The sequence below is a fragment of the Ursus maritimus genome, unplaced genomic scaffold, assembly GCF_017311325.1.
Source record: "Ursus maritimus isolate PB19 unplaced genomic scaffold, ASM1731132v1 scaffold_34, whole genome shotgun sequence".
Lineage (NCBI taxonomy): Eukaryota > Metazoa > Chordata > Mammalia > Carnivora > Ursidae > Ursus > Ursus maritimus.
In genome coordinates, this window is record NW_024426008.1 from 5,998,169 (window position 1) to 6,021,980 (window position 23,812).

The following is a 23,812-nucleotide window of genomic DNA, read 5'->3' on the forward strand; positions in this document are numbered from 1 at the left end:
TGGGTTGCTTCCATGTTTTAGCTCATGTGAATGATGCTGCTGTGAACGTGGTTGTACAAATATCTCTGAGACCCTGCTTCCAATTCTTTTGGGAATACACCCAGAAGTGGAGTTGCTGGATCATGTGGTAATTCTACTTTTAATTTTTTGAGAAATAGTCATACTGTTTTTACACAGTGTCTGTACTATTTTACATTCCTGCCGACAGTGTGCAAAGGTTCTGATTTCTTCACAGCACTTGTTTTTTGGACAGCAGCATTCTAATGGATATGAGGTGGTAATTCATTGTAGTGTGGTTTTTTTGTTTGTTTTTGAGAGAGAGAGAGAGAGAGCATGTGCTTGTGGGCCAGGGGTAGGGCAGAGGGAGGGAGGGAGAGAGAATCTTAAGTGGGCTCTGCACACAAGGCTCGATTTCAGGGCAGTGAGATCATGACCTGAGCTGAATCAAGAGTTGGATGCTTAATTGTTTAAGCCACCCAAGTGCCCCTCATTGTAGTTTTGATTTGCATTTCCCTAATCATTAGTGATGTTAAACATTTTTCATGTGCTTATTGGCATTCATGTATCTTCTGTGAAGAAATGTCTATTTGAGTCCTTTACCCTTTTTTAAATTGGGTTGTTTATTGTTTTTTTGGTGTTTTTGTTTTTTATTCTTTGTCTTTTTAAAAAAAGATTTTATTTATTTGAGAGAGCAGGAGCACGGGGGAGGGGCAGAAGGATAGGGAGAAACAGACTCCCCGCTGAACAGGGAGCCCAATATGGGGCTCGAGCCCAGGACCCTGAGATCACAACCTGAACCGAAGGCAGATGCTTAACCAACTGAGCCACCCAGGTGTCCCTTTGTTGTTACTGTTATTGAGTTTTAGGTGTTCTCTATATATCCTGAATATTAATCCCTTATCGGATGTATGATTTGCAAAAAAATTTTTTTTCGTTCTGTGAATTGACTTGGTCATGGTGTGTAATTTTTTCAATTAGTTGTTGAATTCTGTTTGCTAGTATGTTGTTGAGGATTTTTGCATTGATATACATATGAGACATTTGTCTATAGTTTTCATGTAGTGTCATTGTCTAGCTTGGGTATCAGGGTTATGCTGCCTTAAAAAATGAGTTAAGAAATGTTTTCTCCTCTTCATTTTTTGGGAAGAGTTTGAGAAGCATTGATAGTACGTCTTCTTTAAATGTTTGGTAGAATTCACCAGTGAAACAGTCAAGTCTGGGGCTTTTCTTTGTGGGGAGGGTTTTGATTACTGATTAAATCTCTTTAGTAGTTACAGGTCTATTCAGATTTTCTATTTTCATGACTTAGTCTTGGTAGGTTTTTGTTTCTAGGTATTTGTCCATTTCATCTAGGTTATCCAATGTATTTGGCATGCAGTTGTTCATAGTACTCTCTTATAATCCTATTTCTGTAGAACCAGTAGTAATGTCTGCATTTTCATTCATGATTTTAGTAATTCGAGTCTTTTCTTCGTCCATCTCGCTAAAGATTTGTCAATTTTGTTGATCTTTTTGAAGATCCCACTTTTGATTTCATTGATTTTCTCTATTTTTCTATTCTCTGTTTTATGTACCTGTTCTAATCTTTATCATTTTCTTCCTTCTGCTAGCTTTGGATTTAGTTTTGTTGTTTTTCCAGTTCCTTAAGTTGTAAAGTTGAGTTGTTGACTTGAGATCTTACTTGTTTTTTAAGGTAAGCCTTTTATAGGTATTAATTTCTCCCTTAACACTGTTTTTGCTGCATTCTGTAAGTTTTGGTATGGTGTGTTTTGGTTTTCATTTGTCCCTAAGTATTTTTTTAATTTCCCTTGTGATTTCTTTCTTGATCCATTGGTTGTTTAAAACTGTGTTGCTGAATTTCTGCAATTTTGTAAATTTTCCACTTTATGTTATCGATTTCTAACTCTATCCCACTGTGGTCAGAGAAGATACTTTATACAGTATCTTTTAAAATCTATCGAGACTTCATTTGTGGCCCTGTATGTGGGCTGTCCTGGAAAATATCCCATGTGCCCTTGAAAAGAATGGGTATATTGTTAGTGTTATGTATATATTTGATAGATTTAGTTGGTTTATTGTATTGAGTTCTTTATTTCCTTATCTTCTGTCTGGTTATTCTCGTCATTATTGTGAGTGGGGTATTGAAGTCTCCAGTTGTTACTATAGAACTGCCTATTTCTCCAATTCTGTCAGTTTTTCTTAATATATCTTTATGGCGTGTCACTGCATATGTAAATGTTTATAACTGTTATATTTTCTTGCTGTATTAACCCTTTATTAATATATAATGTCTGTCTTTGTCCCTTGTAATCTTTTTTTATTTTAAAGACTGTTTTGTCTAATATTAGTATAGTCACTCCTGCTCTCTTTTGGTTAATATTTGCACAGAATATCTTTTTCCATCTCCTCACTTTCAACCTATTTGTGTCTTTGGATCCTAAGTGAGTCTCTTATAGAGACCATATAGTTGGATATGTGTTTTTATTCATTCTGCCAATCTCTGTCTTTTGATTAGGGAGTTTAATCCATTTACATTTAAAGTAATTATGGATAATGAGAGTCTTCTATCAGTGTGCCGTTTGTTTTTTATATGCCCTATAGCTTTGTCATCCCTCATTTCCTGCATTACTGTCTTTTTTGTGTGTAGTTAATTTTTTTGTAGTGAAATGTTTAAATTCCTTTCTTGTTTCCTTGTGTGTATATTCTTTGGCTGTTTTCTTTGTGATTACCATGGGGATTACATTTAATATCCTGAAGTTATAACACTCTAATTTGAATTTATAGCAGCATAACTTCATTAACATACAAAACCTCTGGTCCTTTACACTGCCATCCCTAGCCCTTTCAGTTGTTGATGTTACAAAATTACATCTTTATACATTGTGTGCCCCAAAACATTAATGATTATTTTAAGTGCATTAGTCTCCTAAATTATGTAGAAAACAAGATTTGGAATTACAAGCCAAAGTTACAGTCATACTACCTTTTACATTGTTTTTTTTTTCTTTAAATGTATTAATCTTTTAAATCATGTAGAAAACGAAAAATACGATTAAATATCATTGTTACAGTAATACCAGCTTTTATAATTGCCTGTATATTTACCTTTATGTAGAGGTATATTTCTCCAAATGGCTTTGAGTTACTGTCTAATGTCCTTTCTTTTCACCTTGCCAGAACTCCCTTGGACATTTCTTGCAGAGCAGGTCTAGTGTTCACAAACAACCTCAGTTTTTGTTTATCTGGGAATGTCTCAATTTCTCCTTCATTTTTTTTAAAGATTATATTTATTTATTTGATAGAAGGAGCATGAGCAGGGGCAGGGGCAGAGGGAGAGGAGAGAAGAGAATCTCAAGGAGACTCCCTGCTTAGTGTGGAGCCCAATGCAGGGCTTCATCCTAGGGCCCCGAGATCATGATCTGAGCTGAAGTCAGACGTTTAACCGACCAAGCCACCCAGGCACCCCTCCTTCATTTTTGAATGACAGTTTTGCCATATATCAGATAATTGGTTGAAAGTTTTTTCTTTTAGCATTTGACTATATTGGCCCATGTCTTCTGGGCTCCAAAGTTTCTGAAGAGAAATCTGCTAATGGTCATAGTAAATATCCCTCGTATGCGGTAATTCACTTCTTCTCACTGCTTTTAGGGTTTTTTCTTTGTCTTTGTCTTTTGAAAGCTTTTTTTTTTTTTAAGAGTTGCTTAGTTATTAGAGAGAGAGGGAGAGAGAGAGCTGGGAAGGGGCAGAGGGAGAGAATCTCAAGCAGACTCCCCACTGAGCACAGAGCCCAATGCAGGGCTCAATCCCACAGTCCATGAGATCATGACCTGAACTGAAACCAAGAGTCTGACACTCAACCGACTAAGCCACCCAGACACCCCTTGAAGGCTTGTTTATAATGGGTCTTGGTTGGCTTTCTCTGAGTTCATCTTAACATGGAAGCTTCTTTGAGCTTCTTTGATGTTTATACTCATGTGTTTTATCAAATTTGGAAAGTTTTCAGCTATTATTTTTTAGGGTTTTTTTATATTTCATTTTATTATTTTTATTTAAATTCAAGTTAGTTAACATATAGTGTAGTATTGGTTTCAGGAGCAAAATTTAGTTATTCACCACTTACATATAACACTCAGTGCTCATTACAAGTGCCCTCTTTAATGCCCATTGCCCATTTAGCCCATTCCCCACCCACCTCACCTCCAGCAATCCTCAGTTTGTTCTCTATAGTTAAGAGTCTTTTTTTCCCCTAAGATTTTATTTATTTATTTGAGAGAGAAAGAACATGGGTAGGGTGAGGGGCAGAGGGAGAAGCAGGCTCCCCACTGAGCAGGAAGCCTGACATGGGGCTCAGTCCTGGGACCCCGAGATCATGACCTGAGCCAAAGGCAGACACTTAACCCAGCTGAGCCACCCAGGTGCCTCAGTTAAAAGTCTTTTATGGTTTGCGTCCCTCTCTGTTTTTATCTTTTTTTGAAGATTTTATTTATTTATTTTGACAGAGAGTGTGAGCAGGGGGAGGGGCAGAGGGAGAGGGAGAGAGAAAATCTCAAGTGGACTCCACACTGAGTGCAGAGCCCAATGTGGGGCTCGATCCCATGACCCCGAGATTATGACCTGAGCCAAAACAAAGAGTCGGATGCTTAACCAACTGAGCCACCCAGGTGACCCTCTGTTTTTATCTTATTTTATTTTTCATTCCCTTCTGTGTTCATCTGTTTTGCTTCTTAAATTCCATATACAAGTGCAATCATGTGGTATTTGTCTTTCTCTGACTGACTTATTTTGCTTGGCATAATATACTCTAGTTCCGTCATGTTGTTGCAAATGGCAAGATTTCATTCTTTTTGTGGCTGAGTAATATCCCATTATACACACACACACACACACACACACACCCCACATCATCTTTATTGATTCATCAGTTGATGGACATTTTGACTCGTTCTGTAACTTGGCAATTGTTGGTAGTGCTGCTATGAACATTAGGGTGTGTGAGCCCCTTTGAATCAGCATTTTTGTATCCTTTAGATAAATACCTTGTAGAACAATTGCTAGGTTGCAGGGTAGTTCTATTTTTGACTTTTTGAGGAACCTTCATACTGTTTTCCACAGTGGCTCTACCAGTTTGCAGTCCCACCAATAGTGTAAGACTGTTCCTCTTTCTCTACATCTTTGCCAACATCTGTTGTTTCCTGAGTTGTTAATTTTAGCCGTTCTGACAGGTGTGAGGTGGTATCTCACCATGGTTTTGATTTGTATTTCCCTGATGATGAGTGATGCTGAGCATTTTTTCATGTGTCTGTCAGCCATTTGTATGTCTTCTTTGGCAACATGTCTGTTCATGTTTTCTGCCCATTTTCTTAACTGGATTATTTATTTTTTGAGTGTTGAGTTTGATGACTTCTTTATAGATTCTGGGTACTAGCCCTTTATCTGATATGTCATTTGCAAATATCTTCTCCCATTCTGTCGGTTGCCTTTTAGTTTTGTTGATTGTTTCCTTCATTATGTGGAAGCTTTCTATCTTAATTAAGTCCCAGTATTTCATTTTTGCTTTTGCTTCCCTTGCCTCTGGTTATGTGTCTAGTAGGAAGTTGCTGTGGCTGAGGTCAAAGAGGTTGCTGCCTGTGTTCTCCTCTAAGATTTTGAAGGTTTTCTGTGTATATTTAGGTCTTTTGTCCATTTTGAATTTATTTTTGTGCATGGTGTAAAAAAGTTCAGCCACTATTTCTTAAAATATTCTCTATGCTCTTTTGTCTCCTTCTGAGACCCCCACACTATGCATATTGGTCGGCTTGATGGTATCCTGTAGGTCCCTTGGGCTCTGTTTGCTTTCCTTCATTTATTTTTCTTTCTGTTCTTCTGCCTACATGATCTCCGTTGTCCTGTCTTTAAGTTCACTGACTCTTTCTTCTGCTTGCTCAACTCCGCCTTTAATGTGTCATCTTAGTTATTGTACTTTTCAGCTCCAGGATTTTTTTTTTTTTATATCTTTTTAGGTTTTCTGTCTCTTTATATTTCCATTTTGTTCACACATTGTTTTCTTGATTTTATCCACAACTTCCTTTAGTTCTTTGAGCATCTTTATGACAGTTGTTTTAAAGTCTTTTTCTCACATAACTGCTGTAAGTCTTTTTCAGAGACAGTTTCTGTTGATTTATTTTTTGCCTCTCAATGGGCCATACTTCCCTATTTCTTTGAATACATTGTGATTTTTTGTCAAATGCTAGACATTTGAATCTAATAATGTTGTAACTCTGGAGATCAAAGTCTGCTTCCTTGGGAAGTGGTGTTTTTTATTATTTTTGGGTTTTTTTATTGTTGTAGGCTATCTCTGTTCCAAGTATGAACATGAGGTGTAAACTTAATTTCTTAGGTCTTTTCTGAGCCTTTTTCCTTGGGCATGCACAATCAGTTTCTAATTTTCCCCTTATAGGCATTTGTTTTTGAATGTCCTGGTTTTTAATGTCTGGCCCCCCAAAGTGAAAAAGTAAAAAATGAAGAAAGGAAAAAAGGGCACTAGCGCTTTAAATCCAGTGGCGGTCACTGCAGCTGGAGGGAGAGGGGCTTGCAACAATTTGAGGAGGTACACTATAATAGTTGCCTGCGTCTTTGTCTCTTTGTCTGCACTTCTGTGATCAGAGTGCAATCAGTAACCAGAGCAGATTCCCATTATTTGGAGGACAGGGTCCTTTTTGCCCACCCTAGTTCCCATAAACTCTGCAAGCTGCTCCACAAATGTTCACAAAGCTCCCTGCCACATGGCTGCGGTTGGGGGATGAGTAGCTGCGACTGTGATAAAAGCCAAAATTAATTAAAGTTAACCTCAGTTTACCAACCACGTCTTGCCCAGGAAGTTAAAAGCCTTCAGCAGATTGCAGAGTTCTAAAACAGTTACATCAGGTAGATTCTGCCGGTGCAATTATAGTCTAGATGAGGAGACAGATTCCTGGTGCTTCTTTCTCTGTCTTCTCAGGATCCTCTCTTTGATTCATTTTTGAGTTAACTTTTGTGTATGGTGTGAAAAAAGAGGCCAAATTCACTTTTTGGAATGTGTGAATCCAGTTGTCCCAGCACTACTTGTTGAAAACACTCTTGTTTCCGTATTGAAGTACCTTATTCCTTTGTAAAAAGTAAACTGACCAGGGGCGCCTGGGTGACTCAGTCAGTTAAGCGTCAGCCTTCAGCTCAAGTCATGATCCTGCGGTCCTGGGATCAAGCCCCGTTTTGGGTTCTCCACTCAGTGGGGAGCCTACTTCTCCCTCTCCCTCTGCCCCTCTCCCCCACTCATGAGCTCTCTTTCTCAAATAAATAAATAAAATCTTTGAAAAAAAATAAACTGACCATAAATGAGAAAGCATATGTCTAAACTCTCAATTATGTTCCAATGATCTATAAGGCTATACTTACACAAACACCATACTTTCTTTCTCATTATATGCTTGTCACATAATAGGTGTGTTCAGTATTTGAGTTATATTGAAATTGAATTGACTCAAATTATTAAAGAATATGTGTTCTTACATTTTCCACTTTTTTGTCTTTTTTTGGGAGGGCATGTGGTAGGGGGAGTTGTGGGTGATTTATTTTTGCTTCTTTTCTCCCTAATTTCTTATCAAACTGTCTTTTGAAAAATTTTGTTCTTACTCTATAAAGAAATCTTCTGCCTCACTGAAAAATACTCAAGGGCAGAGTACCCTTGGGATAGGCATGCTGGTAATAGTAGTAGCCATTGAAAAATAGAACACACTGGCTGAAACTACACTCTTTAGAGAAGTGAAATCCAGAAGCCAGTTATTTGCCATCATGTTATTTCTTTGAAGCTTAGTACTGTTTTAAGCATTGTTGTATTTATTATTTAAAGTGAATTCTTACCAGAATATACTAGACATATTTTATGAAGCAGTTGACTTAGAGTTATATGTATAACACTTAGCAATAGAATAACTCATGGGCAAGTTATTTAACTTTAGTGAGGCCTTGATTACTTTGTGGCAAAATAATTCTTGCTCTATCAATGTCTTATGATGTTAATGAGAGTCAAAGCGATGCTTTACATGAGTGCTTTGCAAAATACAATATGCTGCACAAATATTTTTAATGTCATTTGTTTATTAAGCAGTGATACACATTTTTGTTTCTTTTTTTTTTTTAAGATTCTGTTTATTTATTTGACAGAGATATAGACAGCCAGCGAGAGAGGGAACACAAGCAGGGGGAGTGCGAGAGGAAGAAGCAGGCTCATGGCGGAAGAGCCTGATGTGGGGCTCAATCCCACAACGCCGGGATCACGCCCTGAGCCGAAGGCAGACGCTTAACCTCTGTGCCACCCAGACGCCCCACACATTTTTGTTTCTTTCAAACACTTTCTAAGATAATATATAGGGAAAGGAATTTGAACTTTTGGGTCATTTGCTTACAAATACAATTAAATTGGGTAAAGTGAGTGTTATAGCTTAAGAATGTTGGACATATGTGAAACTAATGAGAGTGAGAGGATATTTTCTTCAGTCTATTTTTTTTAAAAAGATTTATTATTTGAGAGAGTGAATGGGGGGAGCGGGTGGGGAGAGGAAGGGAGGGAGAATCTCAAGCCAGCTCTGTGCTGAGCATGGAGCCTGACACAGGGCTCAATCTCATGACCCTGAGATCATGACCTGAGCTTGAAACCAAGCGTCAGACGCTTAACTGACTGAACCACCCAGGCACCTCTTCAGTCTCTGTCTTTATAACAAGAAGTTGAAGAAGAAATGCTGCTTTAATATGGAGAACATGTAAAATTTCTAATTTAATGTAATGGAGTAGATTGTGATAAAATCTTGTCTCTTTATCATGGGTACGTAGAATTTATGTAAAAAATATTTTTTAAATGTAATGTACAAGATGGAGCAATACAGAGCCACAATAATCAAGGCATTGTGGTATGGCATGGGGTAGACATATAGGTTGACAGAACAGAATTGAATCCAGAAAGAAACTCTTAAATTTATGGTCATTTGACTTGGTACAAGAATGCCAAGACAATTTGGTGGGGGAAGGAATAATCTTCTCAACAAATAATGCTGGATATCCACATGCAGAAGAATGAGTTTGGATCCTTTGTTCACTCCATACACAAAAGAATTACTCAAAATGGATTATAGACCTAAATGTAAGAGCTAAAGTGGTAAAGTTCTTAGAAGAAATTATAGGAGTAAATCTTCACAGCTTTGAGTTAGGTAGTGGTTTCTTGAATAAATTGGACATTGTCAAAATTCAGAAATTTTGTAATACAAAGGACACTACCAGAATGTGAAAGGATGGGGCGCCTGGGTGGCTCAGTCGGTTAAGCGTCTGCCGTTGGCTCAGGTTGTGATCCCAGAGTCCTGGGATCAAGCCCCACATCAGGCTTCCTGCTCAGCGGGGAGTCTGTTTGTCCCTTGCCCCAGCCCTTCCCCCTCATGCTTGTGTGCTCTCTCTCTTTCCCTCAAATAAATAGATAAAATCTTAAAAAATAAAAATAAACCATGAAAGGACAACCCACAGAATGGGAGCAAATGTTTCCAAATCATATATTTGATAAGAGACTTTTATCTAGGATATATAAAGAACTCTTACAACTCAAAAGTAAAAAACAATCCAGTTAAAAAGTGGGCAAAGGATCTCAGTAGCCACTTTTCCAAAAAGATATACAAATGTCCAATAAGCACATGAAAAGATGCTCAGCACCATTAGCCATCAGGGAAATGCAGCTGAAAGCCACAGAGATACCACTTCACACTCACTTGGGTGGCTATGATCAATAAAGACAGATAATGGCAACTGTTGGTGAGAATGTGAGGAAATTAGAACACTCATATCCTACTGATGGGATTGTAAAATGGTGCAGCCACTTTGGAAGACTATCTGGCAATTCCATATGTTCTAGCAGTTCTGCTTATAGATATGTATGCAAGAGAATTGAAAACATAGCCACACAAAAACTTGTTCTTGAATGTTTATAGTAGCATTAATTATAATAACCCAAAAGTAGAAGCCACCCAAATGTCCATCAACCAATGAATGGAGAAATAAAATATCACATATCCATCAGTGAGATATTATTTGGTAATCAGAAATGAAGTACTGCTGCAAGCTATAATATAGGTGAACTTTGAAAGCATTGTACTAAGTGAAAGAAGCCAGTCACAAAGACCACGTATTATATGGTTTGATTTATATCAGATGTCCAGAAAAGACAGATCTATACAGATAGAATGTAGATTAGTGTTGTGGCGGGGAAACTGAGGGGGCAGGTATTAGGAAGAAATGGAGAATGACTGCTTAAAGTTCAGGGTTTTTTGGGGGGGTGATGAAACTTATTAAATTGATTGTAGTTATGGTTGTACAACTTTGGATATATTAAAAAACCATTAAAATGTGCACATTAAAAGGGTGAATTATATGGTATATGGATAAAACTTTTTTTTTAAATCAAGCAGTACCCAACTCAAAAAAAAAAAAATGAAGAAAAGGACATCTAAGAATGTGTCTCTACTGTTTATCTTCTGGAGATAGAGAAGAATCAGATGGTTGATTGTCTCTTAGTTACCATTTTTCTTTCATTCTCTAGCCTTCCGGTGGCTGACTAGGTTTATTAAATGTATACACTTTTGTGTTGAATGATAGTAAATCGTAATTCATTTTTGACAGGAATTGAGTTCTCAGACTTTATCACATGATGGAGGATTCTTCAATAGACTGGAAGATGATGTTCATAAAATTCTTATTAGAGAAAAAAGAAGAGAACAGCTTACAGAATATAATGGAACAGATAATTGCGCAGCTCATGAACACAACCAGGCATGTAAAATAGAAAATTCTCTTAAAATCACAGTGAAATTAAAACGCAATTTTCCTTTTTTAGAAAAACTTAAAACAGTGGAATCCAATTATGATGATATGATGCTACAGTTTTAGGATATTATCTTAGTCATTATCACGCATAGATACTTACATTAACAAGTGTAAGGCAGTCCATTGAATATTTATTGAGTGTGTGCTGTGTGCTAGGTGCTGTCAGGCACCAGTGTAGGGGAGTGGGAACACGGAGATGGGTGGGACTGTCGTTCACTGTCGTTCACTTAGAGACTCAGAGCAGTGGGGATAAGAGGAGGCAGACCTATAGAGTATCATTCAGTATGATGAAGGCTTGAGAGAGAGATGAACAATACAAATGAAGTTTTGAATAGAGAAGGTGCTAGCTCCCTCCTTGGGTGAATTGTGAAAGGTGTCTGAAGAATTGACATTTGGTATGGACGTTGAATGATGAATAAACTGTAAGCAGAGAAATGGAGGGGTCCTATGGGAAGTGCAAAAACAGAGGCCCAGAGCTGCACAAGCCTTAGACAGAATATTGAGAAAAGAGAAGGTTCTGCACTGAGATACACAGAGTGTGTGAGGCTGGGGTAACGAGGCCAGGGAAATAGCTTAGGTTTAGATTATGAAGGTCTTTTTATGGGGAATTAAGAAGTTGGAATTTTAACCCGTAGACCAGGGGTTGCAAACTATTGGCCACAAGCTAAGAATGGTATTCACATTTTAAATATATTACTCAAAAAACAAGAAAGAAAAGATCTCATATAGAGACCTGTAAGTCTGCATTTATTTTTCTTACCACAACTGCTGGTCTTCTGTTTTATTTATTCCTCGTTTTTGTTTTTGTTTTTTTTGGTCTAACTTATTCTTAAACTTGCACCTGTTCTTTACCTTATATTGACCTCCAATCCATCAATAACTGTTCTCAGCCTGAAATTGTAGTAAGTAATTTCAGTAGTGTTCCCATGAATGCTTTCCCTTTACCTCCTTGATATTCTCTTCTTCCCTTGTAGGTGCACAGCACTGGCACAGTATTGCCTACTTTCTCTATTCTTTTTTTTTTTTTTAAGATTTTATTTATTTATTTGACAGAGATAGAGACAGCCAGCGAGAGAGGGAACACAAGCAGGGGGAGTGGGAGAGGAAGAAGCAGGCTCATAGCGGAGGAGCCTGATGTGGGGCTCGATCCCATAACGCCGGGATCACGCCCTGAGCTGAAGGCAGACGCTTAACCGCTGTGCCACCCAGGCGCCCCTACTTTATTCTTATTTAATTCCTTCGCTGCCAGGTGTTGCTGGAAAATATATATATATTTTAAGACAGTTGTAATGTTCTGTTCTGAAAATCAGTGCTTTGTAACTTTTGCCAGATCTTCATTTCTACATAACAGTCCTTTGGTTCATCTCTCTTTCTTCTTTTTTAATTGAGCTATAATAAACATACAGTGTTACATTAGTTTCAGGGGTACAATATAATGATTCAGCAATTTGTACAATTTGACAAATTTGTCTGTGGCTTTTCCAGAATCTAAAAGCCCTTTTCCCATCCTTTTATTCTTCTGTGGACATTATTTCTTTGTTTCATTAAGATTGGTAAATTCAGTCACTCAACAAATTAAACACCTACTATGTTGTGTTATATAGGACATTATTCTAATGTAAGATGGGTGTATAAATAACACTAACATAATTCCACATGAAAATCTATTTTCAACTTAGTAGCAGGAAGTCCTTGCCTGTACAAGAAGTACTTGTGAGCTTCTTTTCTTTCTAACATTGAATTAAATTTAATGTTTTCAAGTCTTGCCTTGACTGTCAAATTTTATGTATAGTCCATGCAACCATGTTAACATTTATGGTTATATATGCTTTCTCTTTTTTCATTGACTATAATTCTCCCCTTTGTGGTCCATATCTTCTTATTTTTTTTAAGCCATCTCAGATCATTTTTGGATAGAAAGAATTATATTCATGTATTTCAGCAACTAGGTTTTTCAAACCCTTTGTAGAACAAATTTGGGCATATAAAAGTTCAGTTAAATGATTAAGTAATATTAATGATCTAATAAAACCAAAGCGAAAGTGTAGTATAGAACAATAGTCTTTGAAATCAACTAAACGTAATAACACAAAATACAGCTTCTGTAGCTTATCAGCTCTGCTACATTGGGATGAAATTACCTGAGCAGTTAAGATTTAAAGTTTTTATCAGAGTATGTTGTACATAGTACTCAATACATAATTATTTTTGTACAAGGTAGAAAATGATGTGTCCCAAAAAGGATATATTGGTAAAGTGCTATAGTAATTCACAGGAACGAAGATCGAAGATGGCTTTCTTAGGAGAAACTGGCTTTTGAATTGGAATGTAGAAAACAGTAGAATTTGAATATGCACAGGTGAGGGAGAAGAAACTAGAATGCCATGAGTATGGAGACAGTGAAGTATAAACCAGCCTAATTAAGACAGAAGGACCTTTGAGAAGTATAGTATAAGTTTGGTAAGGTAGCTTGGAAAAGGTTGTGGAGGATTTAAAGGCCTGGTTTATGGTTTAGTCAGTAGACAGTAAAGAATTTTTGAAGGTTCTTGAGCAGAGAACAAAGTTTTATGTGACGATAATTTCACTGCAGTGCCTGGGGAAAATCTGAATGAAGTTGAAGACTAGTGTTAGGAATGAGACAGTGCTCAGTATTATTAAGGGTATAGAACAACAGCATACTGTTATGGTATAGTGTAAATTGGTATAACCATTTTGGAAAAGTTTGGTATTAACTTTTTATTTATTTTTTGTGGTAAAGATGCAACAGTATTTTTTTCAGCTTTATTGAGATATAATTGAGATATAAAATTGTAAGATATTTAAAATGCACCTCATAAAAATAAATAAAATGCATGTCATGATGATGTGATATACCTAAACATTATGAAGTGTTTCCTCCCACCTAGTTAATTAACACATTTACATCTCACATATTTATCTTTTTTTTTTTTTAAGAACATTTAAGTTCTAGCCTCTTAAAACATCAATTATGCAATGCAGGGCTATCAGTTATAGTCATCATGTTATACATTAGATTCTCCAACCTTATTCATCTTAAATAATGGAAGTTTGGACCATTTTACCAGCCTCTCCCTTGTTCCCTTTTCCCCCAGACCCTAGCAACCAGTATTAACTTTTCAAGTTGAAGATGATGGGCAGACTGTATGTTATAGAAATTCTACCCTAGATTAAACCTGGAGACATGTTCAAGAAGAATGTTCAAAACTCAGTTGTTCGTAATAACAAAATTGATAGGAGAAATGAATGACTACAGTTATATGTAGCACCGTGGATGAATATCAAAAACATAGTGTTTAATGAAAAAGCGAGTCACCAAATAATAGTTTGATACCATTTATATATATCTCAAGAAATAGTAAATTTAATGTATTATTTGGTGATTATATATATATATATATATACATACATACATACAGTAAAAGACTAATAACGAAGAGAACAACAGTACAAAATTCATAATAGGGGATATCCTCAGGTGGGAAGGGAAAGAGGTATGATTGGGAAGAGGCACATGGGGGATGCCAAAATTTTGATAATGTTCAAATTCTTAACCTACGTTTTGGGTTATTTTCTTTTTACCTTACGTGTGTCATTATATATTTCCATGGCAAATGCAAAATTTTTCGTAATTAAAAAAATTTAGATTTTCTCAGTCTATCATTGTAACGGGGAAAAGAAAAAGATTGAAACCATTTAGAAAAATACTTCACTTTAGGGATGATTTATTTTCACCTTTAAAAATTCCTGGGTATATTAATGTACAGTAAAAGATGATTTAACCATGGCAAAAAGAAGAGCTTTCTTTCTTTGAGGAAGGAGAAAAATGGAGAGAGGAAAGAGATAGAGAAGTATTTTTCACTTTTCTGTTTTTCAAGGTTTGGGAGTTTTTAATTGTTGAAATATTTCTTAAATCTATCTTGTCTTCCCTTTTCACAAGCACTTTTCTAATTTTGGTCCTCATTATCTCTTACTGGTATTATTTCAGTAATTTTTAACAACTCTTTCTGCTTTCTGCCTTCTAATGCTAGTAGTAATTTCTCTTATACACTGCTACCAAATGACTTCTAAAAAGCATGACATCCACCATGCCACACCAAGTGCTTAAACTTCAGTGTCTGTTGAATCAAGTACAGTGTCCTTGACCCGATACGTAAAGTCGTCAGGCTGTGCTTTTCAAACTGAGAGTGCCACCTCATATAACCAGTCCAAAAATCAATTTAGTAGGTTTATAGATAGGTAGTAGAAAAATAGATAATAGGAAAAAAGAGAAAAATTTGAAGAGTCTATGACATCTATCTATTCATATTTTACAAAATTTGTTTCTATGTGTATATGTGCACATATACAGCACACACACACAAGTACATACACGTACACTGACATGGGTGTATTCTGGGTCATGATCTAAGACATTCCTTAATGCGGATCACTGTCAAATAAGTATAAAAGCGTTGTTCTATGGTGTAGTTTCAACCGAATTAACTTCAGCCATATTCTTTCCCAGATTTTCTCCTAGCTAGAGCAAAGCACACCTATCACAGAATGCTCGATCCTCCCTGGCTTTGCTCAAGGTTCATGTCACTTGTCATCTTCTCTCTGAAGCTTGCTTTCATTGCCCCACCCCAAACACCAAACACAAAAAACCTGGATGTGATCTTTCCTTCTTTTTTTACCCCACAGCGTTTTGTTTTTCTTATGGCACATTTCACACAGCACATTTTTATTATCCTTCTTAACAGATTAAAAATCCTTTGTGGACATGGACTTTATCTTGTACATCCTTGTATCCTCATTTTAGTGTATAATATTTTCTACTTTAAAGATATTTTTTAAAGTATTAATTGAAATATAGGGCTTTATAAAAATGAATGCACATGAAAACAGTATGATTTTTTGTTTTTAAAAAGTGATCTTGGTTTTTTTTAAAAAGATTTGTTTATTTATTTTAGAGAGAGAGCATGTATGTGAGTGGTGGGAAGGGTCAGAGGGANNAAAGAGAGAATCTCCAGCAGACTCCCCGCTGCAAGCAGAGCCTGACCTGGGGCTCAGTCCCAGGACCCTGAGGTCATGACCTGAGCCGAAACCAACAGTCAGATGCTTAACCAACTAAGCCACCCAGGTGCCTCAAAAAAGTCATCCTTTTTTTTTTTTTTTTAAGATTTTATTTATTTATTTGTCAGAGAGAGAGTACAAGTAGGGGGGAGCAGGAGGCAGAGGGAGAAGCAGGCTCCCTGCTGAGCAAGGAGTACGATGTGGGACTTGATCCCAGGACCCTGGGATCATGACCTGAGGTAAAGTTAAACACTTAGCCGATTGAGCCACCCAGGCATCCCAAAAAGTCATCTTTGTTAAAGAAGTTTTGGAAACTACTGATAAGTGGAGAAATGATAATGGCAAAAATTAATATTTGATGGCTTTACTATATATTTGCCAGATACTATATTAAGTACTTAAGATGGTTATTTAATTTGCACAGTTAACTATGAAGTTGGTAGATATTATCTCAGTTTACAGATGCGGTGGGAAAAAATGACCTTAATTTTATTGACATGGAGAAAACTATTGATACTTTGTTTTGGTCCTACTTTTCTATGGATATATGCTTATTTTTTCCTCTAATAATGTAGAAACTATTATATGGACCATTTTTTAGTTAAATAAAGATGGTGAGCATTTTGGGTTCTTAAGTAATAATTCTTATACATTAAATAATTTAATTTTTAAATAACTAAATCGCTTTCAGTTACTCCACACTGAGAAAAAAAATTTTTGAATGTACCAGTTTGATATAACATTTCTTTGCTTACCACTGAGATTATATACTTTCTCGTGTTTATTGGTTGTAATGCCTGTCATATGGTTGTGACTATTTTTTCCAGTTTAAATAAAATAAGATAAAAACAGAGAGGGAGGCAAACCATAAGGGTCTCATTTATCTTTCAATTTTGTTTTAGTATTTTTGGAGATTTTTCATCAAGTTAAATGTATCAGTCTTTTCCTTTTAGTTTCCTCCATTCGGTATTATGTTCAGAGGGCTTTCCTACTCAAAGATGATAGATATTCATCTAGATTTTATTTTAATACTTATGTGTTTCCATTTTTTCAAAATTAGAAGAGTATTTTATATTACTCAATGATTCTATACTCCATATAAAACAATTTTGATAAAACAAATTTTTAAACAATAAAGTGAAATTTCCATAATCTCACAAAAATAAATCTCCTAAGAGTTAGTAAATTTTTAGTATATGTCCTTCCAGAATGTTTTCTTTGCACATAATGTCATAATATTGAGACCATGTGAATGTATTTTATAGTTCTGTATCATTTTTAGTGATTTCAGAGTTATTTGACTTTGGGATGATTTTTTTGCACTTAAATTTGTCTGGGTCTGTGGTGCAAGATGGCAGGGATTTACTTAACTTGATTTTTTTTCCCCAGTTAGCCACTTATCCTGTAACCTACATTTACTCTGTAATTCAGCCTTTTCTCACTTTTTTAAAATACCAGAATTATATTACAATAAATTCTTATATCTGAAATCTCTTCCTGGACTTTCTTTTCTGGTACACTGCTCTGTTAACCCAGGTGCCCTGACCACACTGTTGTAGTTATTTTTGCTGTGTGGTGTATAATTATTTGGTAGGTAAATTCTTCTGCATTGCATTAACTTTTTGTTTCTATCCTGTGTTCTCCCAGCTGAAATTTTGACTGGAATTTCAATTGAAATTTTATTGAATTTACAAAGTAATATTTAGTCTTCCCATCACTTTGTTCCATGTCTTTTTCAATATTTTACGGTTTCCTTTACAGATTCTAAACATTTCTGAATTTTATTTTTAGGGATATTTTTTATAGCTACTGGGAGAAATGGTTTTTCTAGTTATATTTTCTACCTGCTAATTACTGATATAGAGAAAAGTTTTTTTAATTTTGGGGTTTTGTTTTTTGTTATTTATTTTTTACAATTGAAAATAATTATAAAAACTTATTACTATTTATTATTTCTCATAAGTTTTCAGTTCTTTTGGGTTTTAAAGATAGATGAATGACAACTTGTAACAGAGCATTTTTAATATGTTTTATTCCAGTATAGAAATATTTCAAAGCTCTAATATTATTCTGTTATGTTTGTAGTTTGAGATTAATCATAAATATCTTATTCGCTTTCACAATAATTACAATTATATATTTGGGTAGAAGCAGAAATATTGTCAGCAGTTTAAAGTTGCTTTAGAAAATGAATTGAAATCAGGAAAATCAGGATTTTTTTTCCTCTTAAACTTTTCACAGACGAATATTGTAAACCAATTCTGGTTTTTTTTGGTGTGTTTTTTTTTTTAAGATTTTATTTTTAAGTAATCTTACACCCAAGGTGAGGCTTAAACTCAAAACCCTGAGATCAAGAGTCACATGCTGTACTGACTGAGCCAGACAGGCACCCCAGAACTATCTTAGTTCTAAAATAGTGTTTTTCTCTCACAGGAAGTAGTTCTGAAAGATGGAAGAATTGAAAGACTAAAGTTGGAACTTGAAAGGAAAGATGCTGAAATCCAGAAGCTGAAAAATGTGATCACTCAATGGGAGGTTTGTAATTATTTACTGCTGTAAACGAATTCTATAAAATTGCACTTTTCTGTTTTTCTTGTATGTTAATATGTATAATATTTGATTAATAGAAATAATATTTCTGCTGTTTAGGTTTTTAAACTCTCAATTATATAAAATCTGAATAACAATATGATTTTTTATCATGTGAAAAAATATATAATATTAAATTTGCCATTTTAACCATTTTTAAGTGTATAATTAATTGGCATTAATTATCTTCACAGTGTTGTGTAGTTATCACCACTATCTATTTCCAGAACTTTTTCATCATCCCAAATTCTGTACCCATTAAATAACACCCCCATTTCCCTTTTCTTGCAACCTCTGTAACCTCTAATCCCAATGAATTTGCTTTTTTCTAGTTTCTTCATATAAGTGGAATCATATATTTGTCTTTGTGTGTCTGGCTTATTTCACTTAGCATAATGTTTTCAAGTTTCATCCATGTTTTTGCGTGTATCAGAATTTCATTCTTTTTATGGGTGAATAATAGTCCACACTACATTTTGTTTATTCTGTTCCATTTGTGGACACTTGCATTGTTCCACCATTTCACTATTGTGAACAATGCTGCCATGAACATTAGTGCACAAGTATCTGAGTCTCTGCTTTCAGTTCTTTTGGGTATATACCTGAAAGTGGAATTGCTGGATCATAAAGTAGTTCTGTGTTTAACTTCTGGAGAAACTGCCAGACTGTTTTCCATAGCACCTGCACCATTTTCCATTCCCATCATCAATGCACAAAGGTTCCAATTTCTCCACATCCTCACCAACACTTGCTATTTATACATTTGTTTTTAAAACCACAAACCTACATGTTACTCTTTTACTTGCTTTCTTAGGCTTTTCAAAAAACTCATTCATTTCAAGTGTCATTCTTTTTTGACTAATATTTGTTCACTCAACAGTTATTTACTGAGTGTCTATAATGTTCCAGGTAGTTTTCTGGGCCCCACATAATGTAATAGTGAAAAAAATGATAAATCAAGTTCCAGCCCTGATGGTTCTTATATTTTCCTTCTCTTCTACACATGCCGTTAGGAATCATACCTACTGAAACCTTTTTGGACTGCATTCACCCAACTCCCTTAGCTTTTTCTTTGTGATTTATAGTTTCCTTTTCTTTTGTTGGGCACAACAAAGGTAAAGAAGATGTGGCATGCATGTGTTTGTGTGTGTGCATGTGTGTGTGCGTGTGTGTGTGTGTGTGTGTGTGTGTGTGTGTGATGGAATATTATTCAGCCATAAAAAGAATGAAATCTTGCCATTTGCAACAGCATGGATGGATCTAGAGAATATAATGCTAAGTGAAATAAGGCAGTTAGAGAAAGACAAACACTATATGATCTCACTCATATGTGGAATTTAAGAAAAAACAAAACAAAAAACCAAAGAAACAAAAAAAAGGGGGGGGAGAGACAAACCAAGAAACAGAATCTTAACTATAGAGAACAAACTGATGGTTACCAGAGGGGAGGTGGGTGGGATGGGGGAAATAGATGATGGGGATTAAAGAGTACACTTATCATGATGAAAAAAAATAGAATTAAATAAATAAACCCAAAGCTTCATAAATTATGGGCAGAAAAAAAAGAACTGCAATTAGAACCACCGGATTGGTGCTAAATGAATATATACTTCAATTCTTACCTAAAACCTTGGCCTAAATATATTATAAGATGTATATAAATAAATTCATAAGACATATATAAAAATATGTATGAAATATATGTGTATATGTATTATATATATAATATATGTATATGTGTACATATGTATTATATACACATGTATATATGTATTATATATGTGTGTGTATATATGTATGTATGTGTGTGTAAATATATATATATGCATGCGTGAAGCCTAGAGTGAAGACAGTGTAGTAAAACAATGAACAGGTATGGAATGTGAGAGGAACAGCACATTTCGAACAGGTTTGGGCACTGGGGACTAATATCTGATTTTGTATAGGCTGAGTTTGAAATGGCTATGGATGTAGGCATAGATGTTCAGGATGCAGCTGAACTCACAATATATGTATCATTTAACCTAAGTGCTCTCTTTTTCATGAAATTAAAAATGCTAATAAGCGTCCTGTATATTTCACTTATGCTCTTTTAAATTGCATGACATTAGTATGTTATACATTTTGTTTTTATAGATAAATTTGCTATTCAGGGTTGTATATACAAAACTATATATGCTATTTTTATGGGCAACATCAAGATTTTTCATAGGTAATTTTGCTTGTTTGCAATTTATGCTTTATGAGCTGACTTTAGACCCGAAGCCTGCTTTAAGGGGTGTCTCTGTGTATACTGATCTGTACCTTGGACAACAGGCTTGAGCAGGAGATAGAGTTTGGCAAGATATTAACATTGATTCAGGCCCTGAGAGAGAGTTTCTTAGAAACAGTTTCATATTCATAGTGGATATATATTCATAGTGAGTCTACTTGTAGTTAACTATGTGTGGTTTTCCCCTTCATATTTTTATGTGTCCATCTGACTTACCTCCCTTATTCATTCCTAAGCTTCTCAGAAGTTCTGTTCCCTTTATATTTACTGTGATGCTTACTTCTGTTCAGGATATTGTCTACAGTATTGCTGAGTATCATTACTGGTTTATTATCAGCAATTTACTGGATAGAGTGTTTAGTAAAAGCTATCTTTATTGACCTTGATTTAAAATACATATGCTTTACAAAACAGATTTTTGAATCAGTAACTTCTGTACTTACGTGCATACGTGTTAAGAGAAGAAATGACAAGTTTCTTATGCTGATCTGCTTTCTTTCTCTGATCTTTTGTTTTTCCACAATGTATTAAATGTATTGTTTTCTCCAATGTGTTAATATATTAAATATGTATAAATAATTAAGTCTGTTTAAGATATGTTCAATAAGCGTAGTGTAGGGGGAAAATTCCTTGGAATAAAGATGTTGATGTGGGAACATATTTTCTCTTGTTCATAAGTGTATAATTGTGTCATCTATATATTATGAGCAGAAGCTAGGTCATTAGGAAAAAGAAATGAAAAAGAATTGAAAGAAATTCCAGTAAATTATTAATTCATGTCAACTAAAAGTTACTTTAACAACATATAGTTAATGAAATAATGAGAGATTAATAAAGCCTTAAATGAGCAGACATAGTACTGTGCTGTACGGTTCTGTAACTACTGTGTGTGTGTGCCTAGGCACTCTCAGTAGTTAGTAGCCACATATTGGACAATGGCGATACAGAACAGATGCTGAAAGTTCTAGTATAGAACTGGACAGTCTTGGTCTAGAGCTGTGAATCATCTTTCTTTGTTTTCATCTAATTATTTTGAATTGTATAAGGGTTTTGTTTAAGGAAAAAAAGAAAGAACTTCAAGAAAATTTAGTATTATCCTGAATTTTCTCCAGTTTTATCTCTTTCTTCTTTATTTTTCAATCACTTAAAATATTAATTTCTGTTATTGTACCATGAAATTAATTTAGGAGGAGACAGTAATGAATACCTTTTCCTCCATCCTATTACTTTCAAAAGTAATTTCTGTCTTTCAGCAAGCCTAGAATTCATAGCTCCGTAAATTCAGAGCAAATCACTAATTACATCATTTACTTTAAAAAAATTAAATCTTTTTTCTTTGACTATTAGGCAAAGTATAAAGAAGTAAAGGCAAGAAATGCACAGTTATTGAAAATGCTTCAGGAAGGTGAAAGTAAGTGATTTGTGTGTTTTTGGAATTAAAAGTAACCTTAAAAAATATTTGAAGATAATTTTTCAAGATATATGATTAACTCAATAAAATAAAAAATTTTCCCAGAGTAATTCAGATTGAATTGTTGCTGATAATTTTATTATTACAAGTCACTCTTACAGCACCTTAGTATAATACAGGTTTCCAACTATTCAGGTAAGAGAAAGCTTAAAATTTCAATTCTTATAAAGTATTGAACCACATTCAGCAGGAAAACAAGAATAGACCTTGCTTAAGATTCTCTTTTTAATTATTAGAGGAAAATATCTATCATCATTTTAGGTTTTCCTTCCCTCCTTCCCCCCAGTCTTTTTTTTTTTTTTTAAATTCATTTATTTATTTTAGAGCGAGAGAGAGAGTGAGAGCGTGTGTGCACACATGAGCAGGAAGAAGAGCAGAGGGAGAGGAACAAGCAGATTCTGTGCTGAGCGCAGGGCCCGACGTGGGGCTTGATCTCACAACCCTGAGATCATGACCTGAGCCAAAACCAAGAGTTGAACACTTAACCAACTGAGCCACCCAGGCGCCCCTCCCCAACTCTTTATGCTTTTGCAGCTGCTCTAAACTTCGGCAATATTTCAGCAGCAGGAAGCCAAGGAAATCAATATAAAATGATTAGAGATAATCACCTTAGTAAAGTATATCAACATCAGTTGCATTCCTGATTATGATACTTACCTTGAAAGTTCTTTGAAAATTTTTCATTCATAACAGAAAAGGAAGTGTGTGTTAATTTTTTAATATGAAGCTTATGCAAAGGAAATTATATATCATAAAAATCACATAAAAAGATCTGAATAAGAGAAAATCTTCTGAATAAACAAAGTTAAGTTTAATAAACAGTTTTCCCTGTTAATATGTGTCAGTGATATTCCAAATAGATCTCTTGTGAGTACTGTATAGTGTTCACAAAATTGTGAAACTTACCTTGAATCAGAATAAACAAGATACCAAATTGAAGATACCAGGAATGGAATTGTCCAATCAAAATTTAAACTATATTAAACATCAGTTATCAAAACATATGAGTATGTTTTACTCATATTCAGGAATCATGTTCAGTTGAACAGATTATATGGCGTTGAAATAGATTCAGACTTACTGTTTGATAACTTTACTATTTTTTATAATCTAGCATATGCCTTAATTATGATGAAATAGAAGTTAAAGAATAATGGGGAAAGGCATTATTTGGACAGAACAAAATTATGAAGAAAATAATTGTTTACAAGCTATATTTCTAATTAAGAAATTAGGGGTGTCATTGGACAAGGGATGCATGACTTTTAAATATGTAAAAACAAAGTAATATTCCTATTTAGGGAAACATTTGTGAAAAGTGAAAAAGTTAATTGATAAAAGTTTTCTCTCAAAAATACATTTAAAATGCTACCAGTAAATAACATCAGTGTCCATACTGTATACTATAAAAAAAATCCAAGCAGGGTAGGGATGCCAGGCTGACTCTTGATCTCGTGGTCGTGAGTTCAAACCCCATGTTGGGTGTAGAGGTTACTTAAAAAAAAATACAAGTAGCTCAGTGATGGGCATTA

The 23,812-nt window shown here is 35.0% G+C and overlaps 1 protein-coding gene across 4 annotated transcripts in view; it reads left to right on the forward strand.

The window, feature by feature from the left end:
- Window positions 1–23,812, forward strand: part of GKAP1 (G kinase anchoring protein 1) — an 81,990-nt gene that overhangs the window by 53,138 nt on the left and 5,040 nt on the right. For 3 of the 4 annotated variants that reach the window (XM_040620203.1, XM_040620201.1, XM_040620202.1), the window contains 3 exons: window positions 10,672–10,821; window positions 18,382–18,483; window positions 22,157–22,220. In XM_040620203.1, the coding sequence (XP_040476137.1) occupies window positions 10,672–10,821; window positions 18,382–18,483; window positions 22,157–22,220 (316 nt within the window). The remainder of the gene's footprint in view (window positions 1–10,671; window positions 10,822–18,381; window positions 18,484–22,156; window positions 22,221–23,812) is intronic. The other variant, XM_040620204.1, reaches the window with a different exon arrangement.